General features: G+C 51.3%; 1 protein-coding gene across 7 annotated transcripts in view; it reads left to right on the top strand.

Moving 5' to 3' along the window:
- The window catches only part of Ctdp1 (CTD (carboxy-terminal domain, RNA polymerase II, polypeptide A) phosphatase, subunit 1), a 68,011-nt gene that overhangs the window by 33,829 nt on the left and 14,321 nt on the right, over positions 1–19,861 (top strand). Inside the window, exons 12-13 of one of the 7 annotated variants that reach the window (XM_013026136.1) lie at positions 5,909–6,084; positions 14,483–15,069. In XM_013026136.1, coding sequence (XP_012881590.1) covers positions 5,909–6,084; positions 14,483–14,612 — 306 coding nt within the window. In that variant the 3' untranslated portion in view covers positions 14,613–15,069. Of the gene's footprint in view, positions 1–4,932; positions 5,171–5,908; positions 6,085–9,374; positions 9,832–14,482; positions 15,070–19,861 lie in introns of those variants that run through there. The other 6 variants (XM_013026140.1, XM_013026137.1, XM_013026139.1 and 3 more) reach the window with 6 other exon arrangements.

The following is a 19,861-nucleotide window of genomic DNA, read 5'->3' on the forward strand; positions in this document are numbered from 1 at the left end:
TGAGCTGAAGAGCTGAGGGACAGCGCCCAGGCCCAGAGTTCAAGCCCCATGACCGACAAAAAAAAAAAAAAAGAACATTTCACATCAAGGGTTGGTGGTGGCTCGCACCTCTAATCCTAGCTACAGAGGTTGAGACCTAAAGAAAGAGGTTTGAAGCCATCCTGGGCAGGAAAGTCGAGGTGTGGCTGAAGAGGTAGAGTGCTAATACCCTTAAGTAAAAAGGCCAAAGAGCTGAGGGACAGCGTCCAGGCCCTGAGTTCAAGGCCAAGTACCAGCACCAAAATAAAATCACTTGGAGGGGAAAATCAGTGGTGGCTTGCAAGCTGGACAAGGTGACAAAGCCGGGCAGGTCTGGTGCAACCTGAGGTGAGCATGGAGGAGGGCTCGGCGGCGGGCAGAGGAGGAAGGGGCCGTGATGCAAAGCAAGGGCAAGTCTGTGGTCTCCCAGACCCACCTTGTATAGCAGGACTGCAGCTCCCTTTGGAGACAGGTTTTATCTTCCTGATACCACCCTGAAGCCAGTCTCACGGTGCCTAAAACTCAGAGCCTCACCTCTGGCCACAGGAGCCCAAGGAACCGTGTGGTATGAGAGTCACTAATCCGTCTAGTATAGCTGGTGGCACAGTTCAGACGTGGAACTGCAGCTGCCTGGCACTAGGGGTGGGTCACCCCTAGTGGGTGATGCTGGGTATGATGAGCCCACACAAGACTCAGCTCGCCCAAGGTCGCCGGTGTGGACCAGTACCCATAGAGCTGACCCAGTAAGAGAGTTGTTGCTGGAGAATGGGCCTGGGATCTACCCCAGTGGCACAGAGGCTTCTAAATGAACTTAAGAGCACAGAGGGCAAGTCAGTGCTGCCCAAGGAGCAGTGTGCCAGGTACCACCCTGAAATGACCCAACATGGGAACCATAGGATGAGAACTTAATGTGGTTCACTTGGCCCTGTGTACTAAAAGGTGACCCATCCTGAAGGGAAAGGTGAGCTAAAAGTTTTCAACCAGAAACTACAGCAAAGAGCCAGTTTCAAAATGAAAATACAGTAACTATGGCAAGCAGAATGATGGAGGTAGACAAGGTGGCAGGTGTGAAGTTGGAATCCAGCAAGGAGACAGATTAGAAGAGAAAGGGTTACTGCTGTAGAGACCTCCCGGCAGTCCCGACCGCCAGCCTTTGTTGTGGAGTCCTGGAGGGGGGAGGACCAGAAAAGTTTACAAAATGGTAGCTGGAACCTTCCAGAATGTGGTATAAGGCTGTCAGCTTCCTCCAGTGCAGACTGGCCAGGTGTAGAGTTGCATGAGCGTGGAGCCACACCTTGTTAGCCTCCGATCTGACGTACTTTCTGGTGAGGTTAGGGGAGGCTGAGGAATGGGTGACTGTAATAGAGCCTAAAGGGGTGAGTGGCAGCTATCTTCAGCCTTTTGGGGGGACAGCGGGGTGCGTTCCGTGACTCTCATCCCACACGGGCACTGACCTGGGTCTTCTGCCCCATGACCTTGTCAGCTTACACACTGTCTTGAGAGGGCTTTCAGCCAGTGACAAGGCTAGGAGATCCTGCACTTGAGCAGGTCTCAGGCTTCCAAATCGGTACTCCAGGAAAAAGATTCGTGTTGGAAAGTTCTTTTTCTCACAGTTTTGGTTGTGTTTTAGGAAACAGACTTATTATTGTGCTAAGACTTTATATTTAGATGATTAGCAACACTACCATTAAATAAAAACAAACTGAGACTGCCAAAGTACCTGAAAGTGTCATTTTGATGTAACAATAATGAGTAGAGATGCGTATGTTGTCATTCATTTCCCTACTCCCTTGCTCTGTAATCGATATATTTGATCAGCTGTTTTAAGAAGGCCAACCTGCAAACGAAAGAGCAGGCATCTCTGCTCTTTCTGTGAGGAGGGAACTCTAATCAAGAGCACATCGTCCCCTGGGAGCTGGACCTGTGTCCTTGAGGACCTGTAATCCACTGGCAGCTGGATGGCACTGAGCTGCCACCTGAGGACTTGTTAGGGAACCCAAGAAGGGATGATGAGTGCCAGCTAGTGAGAACTGAAGTTAAACAGTTTCATGGTGGTTTGTGAGAATCGTCTCTCAATACCTGTGTGTGTTAGAGCTGGTGTGTGTGTGATGAATTCAGCTTCAAACACCTGCTAGGGTATCAGCATCTTTACGGAAATAGTAAAAGGATAAAGCCTGTCCAAGAAAGTAAAGAGCCAGATCCCTACCTACGACTATGTACTATTTACTTGTGTGAAGGTTAGGTTCAAAGTCAATGTTCATATTCAGGTGATATTTGTTACTACAGCAGTAAACTTCCTTCTGTGTCAGCTGTTGCCTTTGCTGCAGGTATGATCAGATCTTACAGAATTGTCCAGGTTAACTAAAATCGTTGAGTATGAGTTGTTTTTGTAAACTGTATTATCCAGGTAGGAGAAGTTGTTTGGCCACTTTGAGTGTTGGGGATGGTAAAACTCTCCTCTTAAATCAAGTATGTACACTCAGCTTTGGTTTTTCTTTATTAAGTGAATGTCTAGTGAGAACTCTCCCTTTCTCTTTGGCCTTTAGTATTCATTTCCTACAAGAAAGGGAATTGTCCTGTTTCATAAAAGGTGTGTTACCATCTCGCTTTGAGTATTTTTCTCCATGAGTTAAGAGCGTGTGATTTGCATGAGTCCTTTTCAGAACGAGTGTGCTGCCCACAGCCAGCATCTGCGCGTAAAGGCAGTTTCTGAATGCCTCGAGTTTGCTTGCCAAGTTGGGCTCTTTTCACTTGTCACTACAGTTCCTCTCTGGCCTTCAGAGTTTTCTGTTCATAAAAATAGCTTCTTAGTTAAAACATCATTCTACTTGAAAATACATTTCAATCACTAGTGGTTTTCTGTGCTGCCTAACACGTACCACAAGTTGAACGGTGCAGAAGGACCTTTGCTCTCCATGTTTCCTATTGGCAGGGTCAGGAATTGAGTACCAGCATCTCAGGAGTGCTCTGTGTTTGCTGGCGTTCCCAGCAAACCTTGCTCCTTCCAGGAGCTGGGCCATCCTCCCCGCTCACCTGTATTGGTGGGGTGACTTCCTGCAGCTGTAGAACCAGGAAGGCTCCTCACCTGACAGGACTGCCGCCAGCCTTTGGCCAGGCCACTAGCCTGGTCCAGCGTGGCACGGGGCATCTCAGAGCAACTGCACAGGCCGGGGCACAACCCCTCAGGACCAGACCAGTGCCAGGAGTGATGGGTAGGTGCCCCGCTCCCGACACACCTGCCTTGGAGTATTTGTAAGTGCTCAGGGCTCCCGGCTGTCCTCCCAGGGCCTGCCAGGAGAGACGTCCACACGAGTCATTCCCATCAAAGCAGATCAAGCAGTGTAAGATGTGCAGATAGAAAACCTACCCTGTCAAGGACAAGGAGGAATTGTGTGTGTGGGGTCACATCGGGGCTGGAATCCGGTAGCTACAGTTCAGGCAGTCTTAAAAATATTTAAAGGTTTTACAAGGTGACATCTTTGTCGCTTAACTGTGGTGGGCCTATTAGTGGCGTGTGTTAGAAACTGTGACTCATGAGCAAGGTGAGGAGCTGCCATAGGAGAGGACTGAGCACAGATGCAGGCAGGAAGGAGGGGCCAGAGCTCACGCAGGCAGCGTCTGGCCCTAAAAGCTTCTACACATTTGTCCCTTGCTGGTCTCAGCCTGTGTCCTCAAATGTGCTGCGTCCCTCCACACAAGCTAGAGAGACAGAGAAAGCAATGCTGAGCTCTGCCAGATGCTGCCCAGCCCTGGGTGGGCCTCCTCACCACCTCACATTCTAGTTCTCTCTCCCCACCTCTTTGTCTTCCCGTTCCTTCCTTCTTCCTTGTGCCCTCTCAGTTGGCTTTCCTTACTCTCTCGGGTGAAAAGCTCTATTGATATTTATTAGTTCTCAAAGATCCTCCTCCTAGAAACTTGTTGATACAGCTGTGTTCTATGTGTCGATAAGATAGACAACATTTGATGTTATCTATACTTGGCCTTTGGTAGAGATTTCAAGAATTGATTCAGTATATATTGAATTTTGCTTTTTTTCTATATGCTTGACTTTTAAGTTTTTAACAAAAAAAATTGTTAGCATCTTTTCACTCGCATAGTTCATTATAGGATGTGAGGGCGATCTGGCTGCAACATCACTGGTCACTAGGGTTGATCTGGCCATCTAGGCGTCCCCTTCCCCCCCACCGCTCCACAAGCGTCCCTCCCAAAGCTGCGCGCTTGGTCAAAGAGGAAAACCATCCCTGATAGAGGAGGACAGGTCTTCAGTCAGGGGTATACGAGTAACTGCGCTCCCCTGCCAGAAACTCCAAACAAGCCCTGAAATGGTTCATTATAGATGACTGTTACCTTTTTGTAAAAGGAAGCCTTTTGAAAGGTAGATGTCATTCCCTGACAGAAACTTCTCTGTGCGTCAAGTGTAAGGGGGAGAGTAGAAGTAAGAAAGGTGGAGGTAAGTTCACATTCAGGGTGCCTTCAGTTTGGGGTTGACTGTACAAGGTGTGTCTCTGAGTCAGCCAGCTAGCAGAATAGTGCCCGCAGGGCCAGCTGCATGCACAGGTGCTGGCCAAGGCATTTGAGACCCTTTTGGGGTCAGGATCTGGGAGCAGGCAGCCACACCGAGGGTCCCTCAAGACCCCTGGGTGGCTATATCCATTCCTCCTATCTCAGGGACCCTGTGGCTGTCTGAGCCCCACAGAGCTTAGAGCAGAGCTGCACGGGGGGAGGCGGGCCCTGAAGGGGGTCCACCAAGACCCTTGATGGACACCACTAGTGCGGGAGGACCAGCACACTGGTCACCACTCCCCCCTCCTCCTCAGCCCGTCTCTGCAGCACAGGACAGGAGCAGAGAGCTTTAGGTCAGGGACCAGAGTGATGAGTCCAGGCCCTGATCCTGTTCTTGCTTCTTCTGCACAGGGCTGACCGCCTCCTGCATGGGTGTGGAGGTACAGGTGGCCCTCCAGCAGTGCTGGGCCAGAGTAAGGGTCCATGAATACCAGCTTCCTGGTGACCTGTGTCCTGCACCTGCCCACCACCTCATCCTCTGTCCTTGCGGTTAGAAGTGCCAGGCAGAGCTGGGTACCAGTGACTTATGCCTGTAATCCTAGCTACTTGGGAGGCAGAGATCAGAGGATCAGAGTTGAGGCCAACCCAGGTAAAGATGCACAAGACCTCATCTCGGCCAACAGCCCAGCACAGTGGTACACATCCGTTATACCAGCTACATGGAAAGCATAACTAAGGAATTACAGTCTAGGTTGGATGTGTAGCTCCAGAAGTAGAGTGCCTGCTAAGCAAATGGGCAGCCAAGTTCAAACTCCAGGAAAAACACATAGTTAGACAGGCCCACTACCCCCACCCCACCCCTCCCCCCACACACACACAGACACACAGACACACAACTTAGTGTGGAGGCATCACCTTGTGATGTGTCCCAGACCCGATGTAACTTGGAGAGAAAGCATGTGGACAGCGTCAGGTGGTCAGCCACTAACGTAGCTGCATCTCGGGCTCCGGGACGTGTCCTGCTTCCTACGGGAAGCCACAGGTCTCCACAGGGCTCACTGCTGTTCACATAAAATTAACCAGCACAGCACACTGGAACTGAAGCCTGTGAGCAGGAAGCCGCTGTCCCTCCCCCGAGGTCTCCTCTCTGCACCCAGCAAGGGTCTCTGCACGTCCATATTATCCTCTCTTTGCACTTAGAGCTGGCTTAGTTTCAGCCCGCTTTCTGCTTCTCAAGTAGAAAGCAGAAGCAAATATCTGGCCCCTGAAGCATAGTGCTGAGAGCTCCCCTTATCTGAGAACAGCCAAGCGCTGCCTTCCTAGGGAGTGGCAGGTCACACAGCTCCTGCAGAAGGCCACAAGCCACTGACTTTCTGCCATTTGTCAGGTTGATGACATCCTGGGCGAGGGCAGCGATGACAGCGACAGTGAGAAGAAGCAGCTGGACGAGCAGGACAAGGCACCTCGGCCCAGAAAGCCCCAGGCCTCCGGGGCCCAGCAGGAGCAGCCTCCGGGGTTGCCTTCATCCCGGGAGAAGAGCACCACTGGCGTCCGGGGGCCCAGGTGAGGGAGGCCGCCGAAGCAGCCCAGGGTCTGGGGATGGGTTGCTCAAGGCGCCTGGCCTGCGTCCTGCCCGGCGGGTGGCGGGAGAGGAGATAAGGGGATGGGGACCGGAGCGTCGGTGGTGGCACTGCCACCGTGGACGTGCACCAGGATAATCATATTCATAGGAGGAGAGGGCTGCAGGAGAAACCTGTCTGGCCTCTCCACTGCCCTCGGGCACTCAAGGCATCGTATTCATGTTGGTTTCGGTGTCACACAGTCATTGTCTGTGTGGATGGAAATGACAGTACTGGCGTGGGCGGTGTTCCAGGGTTTCTCCGAGGGCGGCTGATAGCACAGGTGCCCTCAACATGCGTTTCCTGGGTCTGCCTGTGCTGCGGCCACTGCCACAGACGTGTGTCGTCGCTGGTGTCATGGGAGCGTCTGTGCCTTACCCTCTCACCTGCTCGAGTGTTGGCCCGGTCAGCTCGTATTCTGAATAACACACAGTGTCTCTGTGTGTCTGGCAGCTGCCGCCTTCGCCAGCCCTCTTAGTGGCTGGCCAGTCTTTCTAACGTGGCAGCATCCGCGCATTTCTGGTGTGCTGCTCCTCCAGTTTGTCATTGTTCCATTCCACTGACACTCTGCTATGCAGAGGTTTGGTCACTTGTGTAGTGACAGCTGTGGCTGTTGTGTATTCCCAGCCTGGGGATGATCCATGTTTCCTTTAGCTTTTTTATGTATAAATCTTGCGTAAACTAAGATGTACTTTAGTAAAATAAGACAAGGACCTAACTCTTAAATGCCAACTAATAATCCTTTGGCAATTTATTAGCGTTTGCCCCTGATCTGAAGTGCAATGAAATGTGTACGTAGGGCTCTCCTGCACTTCTGCTGTTTTCTCTTGATTTCTGTAGCGCTGCTCTTAAATGTTGTGTGTGTGGCATATACTCCAAATAAGCTCCTGCTCTGAAATGTTTATGTCATGTGGCCGAACGTGCATAAACTCCAACGGGGCTAAAAGGAAAGATCCCACGCCCCGTCCTCTGTCACACACACAGCCTTGCCACTCCTCCCCTAGAGGAAGCCAGGTCCGTTTCTCACATGAGAACCCCAGGATGCATGTCTGCAGCCCACATTTGGCTATGCTTGCATTCTTGCTGTGGAAGAAAGACACTAAAGTTAACTCTCTTCTTTCCTCAATCCTGCCAATGCAGTCATATTGGTGTTTGGATTATAGAATTATCAGCATTTATTTGACAGTGATTGTTCAGTGAATCTAGTAAGGCCACTGTGATTATGTTTGCTGTTTTCAATGTCTCATCTTGTATTTGCTTGGAATTCTTCCTGCCTGACCCCACCCCCCACCCCATCACTGTACTCATCTGGCTTTGTGCCACCACTTCCCAAGTCTGGCCCCTCTCTGCCCTGGGAATAGCTTCTCCTGTTTTTCTGATGTTTCCTCTGTTGGCCTCATTTTTCTGCAAGTCTTCTAAGAAAGTATGGAGACTGTGCACGCGCAGTGGCTTATGTCTGTAATCTCAGCTACTCAGGAGGTAGACATCCAGACATCTCGCTTTGAGGCCAGCCAGACAAAAAGCTACTGAGACCCTAACAAGTTGTCATCCCAGTTATATTTACCATCCAAGATCTGCGACAGACTAAAACAGGAGACCCACCAGGAAAAAATAAAACCAAAGCTTTCGGCTGGGGTAGAGCTCATGTAGTAGAGCGCTTGCCTAGTAAGCACAGGCCCTGGGTTGAGCCTTCGTTCTCCGGCCATATCGGATGGGCACCACTGAAGGACAGGAGCCTCTACTCACTCCTGAGCGTGCGGCTCCTGGTCAGTTGCAGTGGTACTGATCATACCACCTCATATTTGTGTCTTGTATCCATAAAACCCCAGATACCTCATCCAAGAAAGTTTAATCTCAGCTCAGCCTGGTGGGACTTCAGTTTACAGAGGAGTGTATGCATGTCCTGAGTGCCTGATGTAGGCGTGGTTTCCAGTGCCTTCTCTTACCCGTGCATGCCAAGGGCCTTTCATGCACTCTGGTGCTGCCCTGATGTCCACCTCTGACAGCCACGTCCGCAATCACCGGAGCCTCAGGCCCAGGTGAAGTGCAGGAAGGTGCCCATTGTGAAGCACTCAGATCAGCTGGGTTCACTCCCGGCCTGGCTCTTGGACTGTTGTACTAGTAAAGAACAGTCCAGAAAGTGCATGGCTGATTCACACAGTCCCATTTCACCAGCAGCAGCAAAGGGTGATAGTGCTCCATCTGTGGAGATGACTCTAGGCTTAGTGGGAGCCTGGGTTCCCATCTCGGAGCCCATCAGCTCAGCGCTCACCAGTAAGGACAACTTGCCAGCCTTGTTGAGAGGCTGCTGCGTTGTGTTAGGAGAGTGTTTGTTTTTGGGGTGTGTGTGTGTGTGTGTGTGTGTGTGTCGTTCATGGGGCTTGAACTCTGGGCCTGGGCGCTGTCCCTGCGTTCTTCAGCTCAAGGTGAACACTCTTACCACCTGAGCCACAGTGCCACTTCCGGTTTTCGAGTGGTTTATTGGAGATAAGAGTCTCACAGACTTTCCTGCCTAGGCTGGCTTTGAACCGTGATCCTCCGATCTCAGCCTCCTCAGTAGTAGCTAGGATGACAGGCGTGAGCCATCGGCGCCCATCTAGGAGAGATTTTTTTTTTAACTGCTGTGTTGGGCCATCATGAGACTTGTCCTTCCCACATGGGTGGTTATATGCTGTTTGCTGGGTTGTGTCTTCATCTTTGGGCAGAATGTTGAGGTCCAGGGAAGTTTGGAGAGGGGGCAGAGGAGTGTGCAGCCCCTTGCGGACCTACAGGGTAGAGAGAGTTGTGAGTGCTGCAGGGGTCTACATGCTGCTAGCACACCATGTGCCGTGATGGCTGTGGCATGTCCTAGCTATCCGTCTAAAAAGAAGGGAGCTCCACAGGGTCCCGTGGGGATGCTGCTGGCAGACACCTCTTCCTTGGTGGCGGCTGCCTCTCCCAGCTGTGTGAAGCAGTGTGACCCAGCCCAAGAGCCACGGGCTGCTTTTGAATTGAGTAGCCCATGTCCCTGCTGCCTGGTTATATTAAATTACTTTCCGTGGCTAAGTGAAATTCATAGATACACAAGGTAACAATTAGAAAAGAGCCTTGGCTTTCGGGCTGGAGGGGACAGCTGTGACGTGTCCTGAGGGAGCAGCAGGCTGGTGAGGTTCTGGTCCCAGCACGGCTGTTGCTCACTGGGCTCACCGAGCAAATCACCAACTGCTCTGCATCTGCTCTGCATCTCCATTTCAGCACCGCGTGGTGAGAGCAAGTCAGCCTCCAGCCTAGAAGTTGTCCAAGTTGTCGTGAGTGCTCTCAGCACATCCACCCGGTATGGCCAGAAGAGCTCGGGTACAGCTGGCCTGGGCCGTGGAATCGGACACAGGCATCGTGGGGCATTGAAGATCAAGCGATTTGCAGTGACCAGGCCTGTCAGTTTGCTGGCTCCTCCACAAGGAGAGGCTGCTGCTGTCAGTGCTACTTGACTTTGTTGTGTGCAATTAGCTCTGATGACTTTGTAACTTGAGAGCAGAAGAGCAAAGCACTCCCCAGGCTGTGGTAGACCCTGATTGTTCCCTCCTGAAGCTTGTCCCTCACTCCCTAGACCGGAGCCATCCATGGCAGTGCTCACAGAGAAGCCACAGGCCCACTGGCTCCCGTGCCAGCGTTCATGTGCCGCACTAGAACGTTTCCACATCCAGCAGGATGAGCTCAGCCGCCGCGCCCCCACCCAGGCTGCAGGTGGGCGCAGGTGGGCATGCTCATGATGTGCATAGCCTGTCAGCCGTGGACTTCCTGCTTCTCTGATGAGAAAGCTAGAGAATGTGGTCTGCTGGTTTAATTTTTTATTCCATTTATAGATAATAGGACTACAAGATTTTTCTTAAATGTCTCAAGTAATGCTCTTATTTGGAAGTAAGAAAAATACATTTTGAGGTTTTTGTTTGAACACACAGAACATTTAGGTTTCTTAATCCTTCTCTCCCTGTGCATGGCATGCATCCTGACAAAGTTTGATCTTTGATGCAGTACTCTGGTTGGCGGTAGACCCAGCCTGCTAGGTCACCCTAGCCAGCACCTCTGCAGAACCGTTGTACTACTTGAAGATGAAAATGGCTCCAGCAGGAAGAGGGGGGGGAGTACACTCGTCCTCGTCTACCCAGAAGTGATTGAGCCATCTCTCGGATTAGCAAACTACAGCACATAGCCTCTTCACTTCCTTCGATGAAATGCAAGGCCTTTCATACTTTAAAAATGTATGTCTCAGAAGCTCCACATACTACAAATCGGTTGAACACAGAGAAATATTGTAAAAAAAAAAAAAAATACTGAAAATCAAAGGTAAGAAGAGAGTCTGGAGGCAGCAGGAGCACAGGAAGAAGCCTTCTAGGAAGCAGAAGCCCAAGGTTGGGCCCTCCACCAGGTTTCCCATATCCATTTCCTCTCAGAATACACCAAGGCTCTCTTCCCAGTACTGTGAACGCTGTCAGAAGGAGCGCGGCAGCCCAGTGATAGACACTGAGCCCAGAAGATGAGAGCCCCATCCTGGAGCCTGTCCTCGGGGGCTCCCCTCCTGTTCTCTCTCTCCTAAAGTGCCTGCACATCGCTACCGCTGGCCATGATGGGCAGAAATGGGGTGCTTGCCAGTAGTAGCACGGAAGAGGCAGGTAGGAATAAAACTGTTGGGTAAGGAATTGGCAGCAAGGCAGCACAGAGCCCACAGAAAGAGATGCCAGAGAGGCAGATAGAAATGTGTGTCAAAGACACAAATCGTGTAAAGTACTAACAGCTTTATAACCAGTGGGAGGGTCTGGAGCGGTGCAGAAATAAGGCAGGTATGAATTTTGAGTAGTAAGAGTCAGGACTTCAAAAATATTCAGTAAAGAAACTCCTAAGGAGTTAAAGTGTTACATTAGAAAACACTCACTTAATGCCCAAGACAGCTGGGAAAGAGGACAGAGAAGCATAGAAAGCAGACACGGATGAAAAGTGGGGCCTAAGTTTTCAGACGGTGAGTGCATCAGGTCACTGTCCCAAGGGCAGGGAGTCAGGTGGACTGGGCCACCCGACTGCATCACACAGACTGGAGGACAGTGGTCAGTGACAGCCGCTTGTTCTCTGAGGAAGCAGCCTGTGGGGCTCAGGGATCACAGGAGGTGCAGAGAGACCTTCCACCATGACTTAGGGAGGGGAGGTGGACCGTGCGTGGAGGGAGAAGTAGACCGTGGGGCAGTGACACCAGAGCTGTTAGTACCCAGTTTCAAAAATGGGGGACACAGTGGGCCAGCCAGTCCCAACAGGACTTTGCAGATACCACTGAGAAGTGGGCATCCTGAACTAGATGTCCCCGAGAGTGTTGGGAACCCTAGCAGCCGTGGCGACCAGGGGACGCACACTATCCTGCTTGGAAGCGGGGGGGGGGGGAGTGGTGGGAGGGCATGGCCGCCATCAATGTGATGTTGACTGCTAGGGTTAGTCCCTGGAGAGGAATCGGGATCTGTGCTGAGCCCCCCATGAAGGGCTTCAGTGGCACTGGTTAGAACTCCCCAGGAGAGCCTGGCACCGGTGGCTCACGCCTGTCATCCTAGCTACTCAGGAGGCTGAGATCTGAGGATTAAGGTTCAAAGCCAGCCCAGGCAGGAAAGTCTGTGGGACTCTTATCTCTAGTAAACCGCTCAGAAAACCAGAAGTGGTGCTGTGGCTCAAGTGGTAGAGCGCTTGCCTTGAGCTGAAGAGCTGAGGGACAGCACCCAGGCCCAGAGTTCAAGACCCACAACCAACAAAAAAACCTGGCCCAGGACTTGCTGTGTGAAAGTCTGCAGGCTTTTCAGACACCGTCAGGACAGACGCATCAGCCGTGTCACAGAATGCATAGGGTGGCTTTCCTGGCTCTCAAGATGTGGAAGTTCTGGTTCTGTAGCCTGTTCAGGTCCTGCCACTGTAGCAGATTTAAGAGAATGGGGTACACGTGTTCTTCCCTGCATGGCTCACATAGCGCCGCTTATTAAAAATGCATTCTGGAGTCTGGTGTGTCCTGCATCCAGGTCATCACCAGCTAGCTGCTCTGTAGCTTCTGGGGCCTTTGCTTCTTTGTAGGACAGAGTCCTGCAGACAGAGGTGTTCACCGTCAGCAGACAACTGCTAGACCTCACTCCAAAGGTCACCCGGCTTGGAGTGCCTGCCCCGCACCCAGCACTGGCAGGGGTGGTGATGCCTGCTGAGGAGCCCGCTCTGCGTGCCCTCTGCCCTTTCCTGTTTACTCTCTGTCTGGGATTCCACTTGCTTTGTTCTGCTTAAGTGTGTTTCTCTGAGTTGTATGTGCCATCTGTCTGGGAATTCTAGTGTCTGCAACTTTGTGGTCTGTTTTGCCAAACAAATACTTATTTTTCAAAAGCCAAATACATCTTTTAGGGCAATTTCTTCTTTTGTTTCAAGATGCAGATTTCTTTAAGTCATAGGTGTTTATGTGTGTATTTGAATCACAGGTGTCTTTGTGTATATTTGACTCACAGGTGTTTGTATATTTGAATCATAGGTGTTTATGTGTATATTTCTGCATAGTTTCCCAGTTTTCTTTCCTACAAATAATTCTACAGCAGTCAAATGTCCAAATATGGAAATTCACTCAGATTACCAGCTGGTCACCTGTGTCTCACACTTGTCATCCTAGCTATTCAAGAAGCTGAAATTGAAGATTGTGGTTTAAAACCAGCCTAAGCAACACAGAAACAGGGGAAAACATACAACAGCGGGACCCATCAGCTGCACTGGTCATTGATCAAAACAAACTCAGTAACTCAATGACAGCGATGGGAGGGAGGGAACAAGCGGGAGAGAGGGAAGAGCTGACACGAAGCAAAAGGAAAGAAATGTACGTACCACCTGAGGTGCAAGAAAAAACTGTACTGTCAAAGCTCGTAGAACTCAGAAACTTTATAGACCATGATAAAGACAATTTGCCCCATGAGGGTGAGAATGTGTGTGTGACTTTAACTAAGTAGCACTATCTCACAATACTGTGGAATTTGTGTGATCACTTAATCACAATTTTTTTAAATGCTATTAAAAAAAAAAAAAAAAAGCTCAAGCAGAAAAATCTTTGAAACTCTTAGATCCAAAAAGCCAGAAGTGGATCTGTGGCTCAACTAACTGGTAGAGCATTAGCCTTGAGAGAGAAAAAAAGCTCAGCATCAGCGGGTTCAAGCCCCATTTCCCATATGTTGTGTGTGCGTGCGTGTGTACGTGCACGCACTCATATACACACACAAAATGAAGGACGTTAACATAGGAGAAAATCTTTGTGACGATGTGGTACAGTTTTTAGTCATAATACTGAAAGTATTAAGGCCATAAAACAAAAGATTACATTTACAGGCTGGGAAGTTGGCTCAGTGTTAGAGCGCTTGCCTTGCATGCATGAGGCCCTGGGTTCGATTCCTCAGCACCACATAAGTAGAAAAAGCCAGAAGTGGCGCTGTGGCTCAAGTGGTAGAGAGCTAGCCTTGAGCTGAAGAGCTGAGGGACAGCGCCCAGGCCCAGAGTTCAAGCCCCATGACCAGCCAAAAAGAAAGATCACATTTACTTGTCCTAAAATGCTGTTGAAAGAATGAAAAGACCACCCACAAACTAGGAGGACACGTGTAGCAGGCTCCAGTCTCAGACTCTCTGGAGGCGGAGCTGATCTTTGTTCTCAGAGGTACTGGCTACTTGTACTAAGAGCTAGTACTTGATTTAGTTCATTTATTAGAGTGATTTGTGAGAACTGCCTGAGAAATTGGACTTGTTAAGCAAGTTCACCTTGTGGCACACTGCTGTCGGGACTGGCTTTTAGTATGTTCTGGATTCTCTGGCCGACCAACTCTGATAGTGTTTGGAACTTTGCAATAGTAAAGAGAGGTAGCTGTGCATCTCTGTTTGGAAAATCAGCTAGCTACTGTCCATGGTGGCTTGTGGTGGAGACAGGCAACCTTGTGCCATCACGTTGCTGACTCCCGTGTTCCATCCTGATGAGCAGAGGCCTTCCCCACCTGCAGTCTGGACCCCGCACCCAGTGTGGTCACACTCTTGCTCTTCTAGCCACATTTTCCTTTGTTGTGACTGCCAGCATTATAATGGTTATTTATGAACTTAAAAATCTCATGCCCTGTGTATGCTTTTTAAAGGTTGAGGTGGTCTCTGCCTGCACACATGGCCCTCTGTCATCCACCATACCGTCTGATGTGGAACCTGGATTGACCCCTGGTGGGGACACCCCCCCCTGCCCCGGACCTCAACTCCCAGACATGATCAGAAAATGACAGTGCTGAGTTACAGATTTGCCCACAGCCAGCGTTTCCTAGTGGTGTTGCTTCTCTTTTCAGAGGCCACAAGAGGAAGTTGAATGAAGAGGACGCTGCGAGTGAGTCGAGCAACGACGACGAGGAGGGCAGTAGCTCGGAGGCCGACGAGATGGCCGCGGCGCTGGAGGCTGAGCTGAACGACCTCATGTGACCGGGCCTGCGGAGGTGGCCACCTACTGCCCTGTGCCAGCCCCCGGCCCAGGTCCCTTTTCTCCAGAAAGATGTATATTTTGCAGAGCTCCACAAACAGAAACACATTATTTTGCAGAAATGGGTGTTTTTAAGAAGTTTAACTATAGGAGAGTCTACTTTTTTAGGTGACAGAGTTACAGGGGTCGGTGTGCTATGCCAAAGAGCTCAGCAGAGCCTTGCACTGCAAGGTGGGTGTGCAGCTGGTTGTTGGCGCAGTAAGGGGTTTGGGGAGTTCCCTTTAAATGCCACAGCATATTATTTGGGGTGAAGACTCTGGGGGCTCCAACAAGACTTAGAACAATGTAGCAGGAACCTGGCATCTTGTCCTGCTTTTTTTATAACTGGAACTGTCAGAATTTTGAAGGATTTTTAAGTGAAACAGAGCAACGTACATTTGTAAAGAGCATCAAGGGCAGGTCCCTTAGGGGACCTGCAGGTGACCTGAGGCTTCGGCGTGACTCCCGGCAGCCTGGGTTTCCAGCAGCCATGCCGGCCTTCCACCACGGGTGTCCTGATGAGATGGGGCCTCCCTGTTCTTGGGTGGCTTTGTGCTTTAAGAGATCTGATGTAAAGTTTTTGTATATTTCCTATTTGACCCACCGAGCAGATTCTTCTTTCATTTAATAAAGATGCTTTTTGTAAGCTCTCTTCTCCAGCGCGTGGTAGCAGTGGGCAGGCCACCTCTTCAGGTTCGTGCTTGCCTAGAGTTCAGCTCCAGCTGGACATCATCTTGTGTGAGGTGACTGTCGCCGAGCAGATTTCTCGTCAGCACTTGCAGAAGAGAAAACATGCACACGAAAGGGTTGGCTTCTCTGAGCCTGCTAGTCCTCCTGTTACTGGGGGCAGTTTTTCAGAAGATCTTGAGACCACATTAATGGTATACAGAGTCATTGCCATTCCCAGCACCTGAGGAAGCAGTCCTGACTGGTGCTTGTGGCTACAGAGTGCATTTATTGGAGGCTGTGGCCGCCAAACCCAGGGCATGTACCATCCTTGAGGCAGAGTGGGCATGTGGCTCTTCCCAGCTGGTGCACCGGGATCTCGGCAGAGCCTCTCAGCTTCCCCTCCAGGGGCCTGATCTCCCCGAGCTGTGGGTAACGGGGGAGGAAGTCCACAGCGGTCCAGAATGCCCATAGCCATGTCCTGGATCTGTCATACGATGAAAAACACTGGGGTGTCTGCTTGGATGAATGACTCCCGGGCCTGGGGCTTGAACTCGGTCTGGGTGCTGTCACTGAGCTCCTTTTGCCCAAGGCTGACACTCTACCACTTAGCCACAGCGCCACTTACAGCTTTTTCTGTGGTTAATTGGGAGGTAAGAGACTCAGACTTTCCTACCCAGGCTGGCTTCAAACGGCAGTCCTCAGATCTCAGCCTCCTGAGTAGCTAGCAATACACGTATGAGCCACCCATGCCTGGCTGTGAATGACTTTTTAAAGTCATTGGTATGTGTAATTTTTTTTTTCTGTCTCTTGGGTTTAAACTCAAGGCCTCACTGGATAAGCACTCTGTCCCTTGGCCAGGTTTTCTTTTTTTTTTTTTTTGCTTTTAGTTTGTTTTTCAAATAAGGCTCTTGTGCTTTTTACCAGCCCTCTCCCACCCCCGCACCACCCACCCCAGCCAGCTGCCCATGATCTTCCTACCCCTGCCTCCATGTCGTTGGACCGCTGTATGTATCGCCATGCCTGGCTCCTGAAGACAGCATTGTTCAAATGCTTGCTTTCCTGTGGTAGCCGCCCCACTGGTAGCAAAAAGTACTGGGCCGTGGCTATGTATTACCCACGCCTCTAAGCCACCTGTGGCAGTCACAATCCCAGTTTGCTCATCTTCATGTATCAACTCACTTTGTGAGATGTGGATAGAGCTGCATGTATGGCTAGACCCCAGATGCTGTAGGAGCCCAGATTTGTCTTCCTTTGAATCTCCCCTGCAGCACAGCCAGGAGTCTACACACCTGAGTGAGGTGGGCAGGGAGGGGGAGGAGGGTCCCTAATTCCGGGTGTAGGAGCTGGTGTTGGGCAAACAGACGCAAGCATGGCCCAGTGCTGCGCTTGATTCCTTCAATACTCTTCAACAGCAATACGCAAAATCTGTTTTCCCTGGGAAGCAAAGAGTAAAAGGCCTTGGTGCTGGGTCTACGTCTGTCTCAGAAATATACCAGCACAATTGTGAGTGCAACTTTCAAGACTCCATCTGGAACATGCACGTGGCTGTCAGGTACCAGACAGTTGTGTGGGGGTGTTCTCAGCTGCTGTCCAGCTTCCTCCCCAGCCCCCAAGCCGCCTCTTTTCCAGCTTGTGTGGGTGGGGGAACGCTTGATCATGGCCTTTTCCCCCAGAAGCTTGTGGCTGAAGCGTTGGCAGTCATCTCCGCCGGATTCATCTGGTAGGCATGCTGGCATCCACCACTGTAGACCCCCACAGAACCACCTCTGCCCTAAACTCCCTGTGTGCTCCACCGGGTCCACCCCACAGGCCCTGTCCCACCATGGGATCTGTCAGGCGCTCACAGCAGAGTCAGAGTCTGCTGGCCAGGTTCTACTGCAGTGCACCAGTGCCCATCAACGTGACTTCATGTCTCTGAATAGCAGTCAGTCTGCTAGATGGCAGGCCACGGGTAACGATGTGTTCTTCTGAAGGACATCTTGGGCAATTATGAATAAAGATGTGGACATCCCTGTGCAGGATTTTTAAGTGGTTTTTCACTCGCGTGAGTAAGTGCTAACGTGCACGGTGGTTGGATATGAGCTGACAGCCTCCCGTGCGTCTGTGCTGTCTCCTGCCCACACGTGAGCCTCCCTAGTTCTCTACTGGTGGTTCCCTCTCTCACTTACGGAGTTGCTGTATTGCTTATTCACTTGTCGTCACTTTTCCAGCTGTCTTTCATCTCTGTTACTTGATGCTGGGAGTTGCCAACTTTCCCCTGGTTACTGTGGTTCTGTGTCAGGAGGGTGTGGGCCTCTCCTAACCCTGAGGCAGACACAGCCTCCTCACCACCTTCGCTGTAGTTTTCTTTCCAGCCTGACGTCTGCTTTGTTGGTGCATGCCGTGGAAGCCTGGTGTGCAGTTCACACTCTGGGGGAAAGCCAGGTCTGCAGTCCATGCTCCGGTTGTCTCAGGACTGCTCACGGAGGCCTTCACACTGGTGTGAAGTGCTGCTTCATCATCCTCAAACATAACAAACTGGGCCTAAACCCAAGGCCTTGCACGTGCTAGGTAAATGCTTCACCACTGAGCTACACCCCCCGTTCTCCTTCATATGGGGTTATCTATGAGATGCACACATCAAGCTGGTTTAAGAATAAGTTCTTCTGGCCTTTTAAAAAAATTTCACTGTTCTCACATTTCCCTATGGAGTTAAGAATCATCTCATTAAATCTCACCTTTTCCTTTCATTAAAATGTATTCAATGTTTTTGGTGCTGGTACTGTAGCTTCGACTCAGCTTTGAGCACTCAATTTGGCTTGACTGTCCACAGCCAATGCTGTACTGCCTGAGCCACACCCCGTCTGGTATTTTACTAGTTAATTGAAGATGGAATCTAAGACTTCAAACCAAGTTCCTCTATCCACTGATCTCAGCCTCCTGAGAGGTTGCCAGCAGCTGTAGTAGTAGTTAGGCATGAAGCACCAGCACCTGGCCCGTTTTTTTTTTTCCATCAGTTGTGGGGCTTGAACTGGGCCTGGGCGCTATCCCTGAGCCTCTCAGGCCACTCAAGCCTCAGCACCACTTCCCAGGTTTGAGTGGTGAATGGAGATATCCTCTCGACATGTCCAGCTCCTTGGAGGGGCTCCTCTCCTCAGCCTTTGCCCGTGTACCACAGTCCTGCAGGTCCACTCAGGCAGAATTGAACAGACGTCTAGGAAGGGCCCTGGGGCACCAGGAAGCAGCATCTTGCCAGAGCCCCCACGCACATCTTCATCTCCTAATTCTCCATTACCTTTCCACCAAAGGAGTGGATGCCAAACGGGAAGACACCAAGTGGCCTCTGAGCCACCTTCACCCGGACCAGGCCTCGGGGCCCCAGCAGGCCTGGCCTCCCCAGTGGACCGTGCAGCCTCTCCAGAGCGGACTGCCAGGTGTAGAAGTCTGCTCCGCAGCTTCTCCTGTGTCCCAGATGTGCCCCCTGAGAACAGTAAGTACACTGCGGTCTGATCCTTGCACTGATGCTGGCGTGCACTTACGTTTTGGGGACATAAAAATAGGCTCCTAGCCTGTTTGACAGGGCAAGGAGAATGTGTGGGTGTCGTAGCGTAATGATGAAATGCTGCTTTAAAGGTGCAGCACTCACGGGCTTCTGCAGAGAGAGATGTCAGTGGTGGCCCCCACAGGCCCATCCCTGTGCGTGAGCTGCTAAGAGTACCTCCTGATTGCTGTTGCCCCGGCCCTTTCAAGTCTCATAAGGGTCGAACCTTAGATGCTGGGAGAAGTGTGGCCTGTGCTCCCCAATACTGGAGCCTCCTGCCTTCACTCACAGTACGTTCTACCAGGGCCACCGTGTCCCTGTCCCACACTTCATTCCCTGGGAGGTGCCAGAGGACAGAGATGGCATGTGTGTTGCTTTAAGGCGCTTATAGGAGACCCTGTGTTTAAACCCTCTCTCCTTGATTTAAAAGAATCTCACCTGTGAGCAAGGACCTGGACCAATACAGTGGCGTCCCACTGCTTAGGCTCAGGCAGGGACCACGTGGAGAGTGGATGTTTATGACATCATTTGTGGGCCATACGGACTTACCCATACAAGCAGAAGGCCACAGGGGCTGACGGGAGCGTGTGCGTCTGTCCTGGCGTGCGCCTCCCCCCCGCAGCTGTAGCAGATGCTTTTCTGCATGACAGTGCCCCTCTCCTCTTGGGTGGGCTCTGCTCTGGGCTTTCCTTGGACAGTTCCTCCCAGGCCACCAGTCCGGTGACCATCGGACTGTCCCTGCGGCTGTGCTGCGTGGCCCAGGGGGGCAGGGGCCTGCTGCTGCTGGCACCATCGTCGGGTCTCTTTCCCAGTGAGTGGATTCACCTGTCTCTGAAGGACAGCGGCGGCTCCTGAGTGCAAAGCCCAACGGGCCTCGAGGGTGTGGTGTGGGGCTGGGCCCAGCTACCGCCTCTGACCCTGCGATCTCCTGCCATCTGCACATCCTGAGGGCCAGGGGGCTGGGATCCCGCCTCCCAGCATGCCCTGGGGGCTGGGATCCCGCCTCCCAGCATGCCCTGGGGG

The sequence above is a fragment of the Dipodomys ordii genome, unplaced genomic scaffold (genome assembly GCF_000151885.1).
Source record: "Dipodomys ordii isolate 6190 unplaced genomic scaffold, Dord_2.0 Scaffold91, whole genome shotgun sequence".
In the NCBI taxonomy this organism is placed as follows: domain Eukaryota; kingdom Metazoa; phylum Chordata; class Mammalia; order Rodentia; family Heteromyidae; genus Dipodomys; species Dipodomys ordii.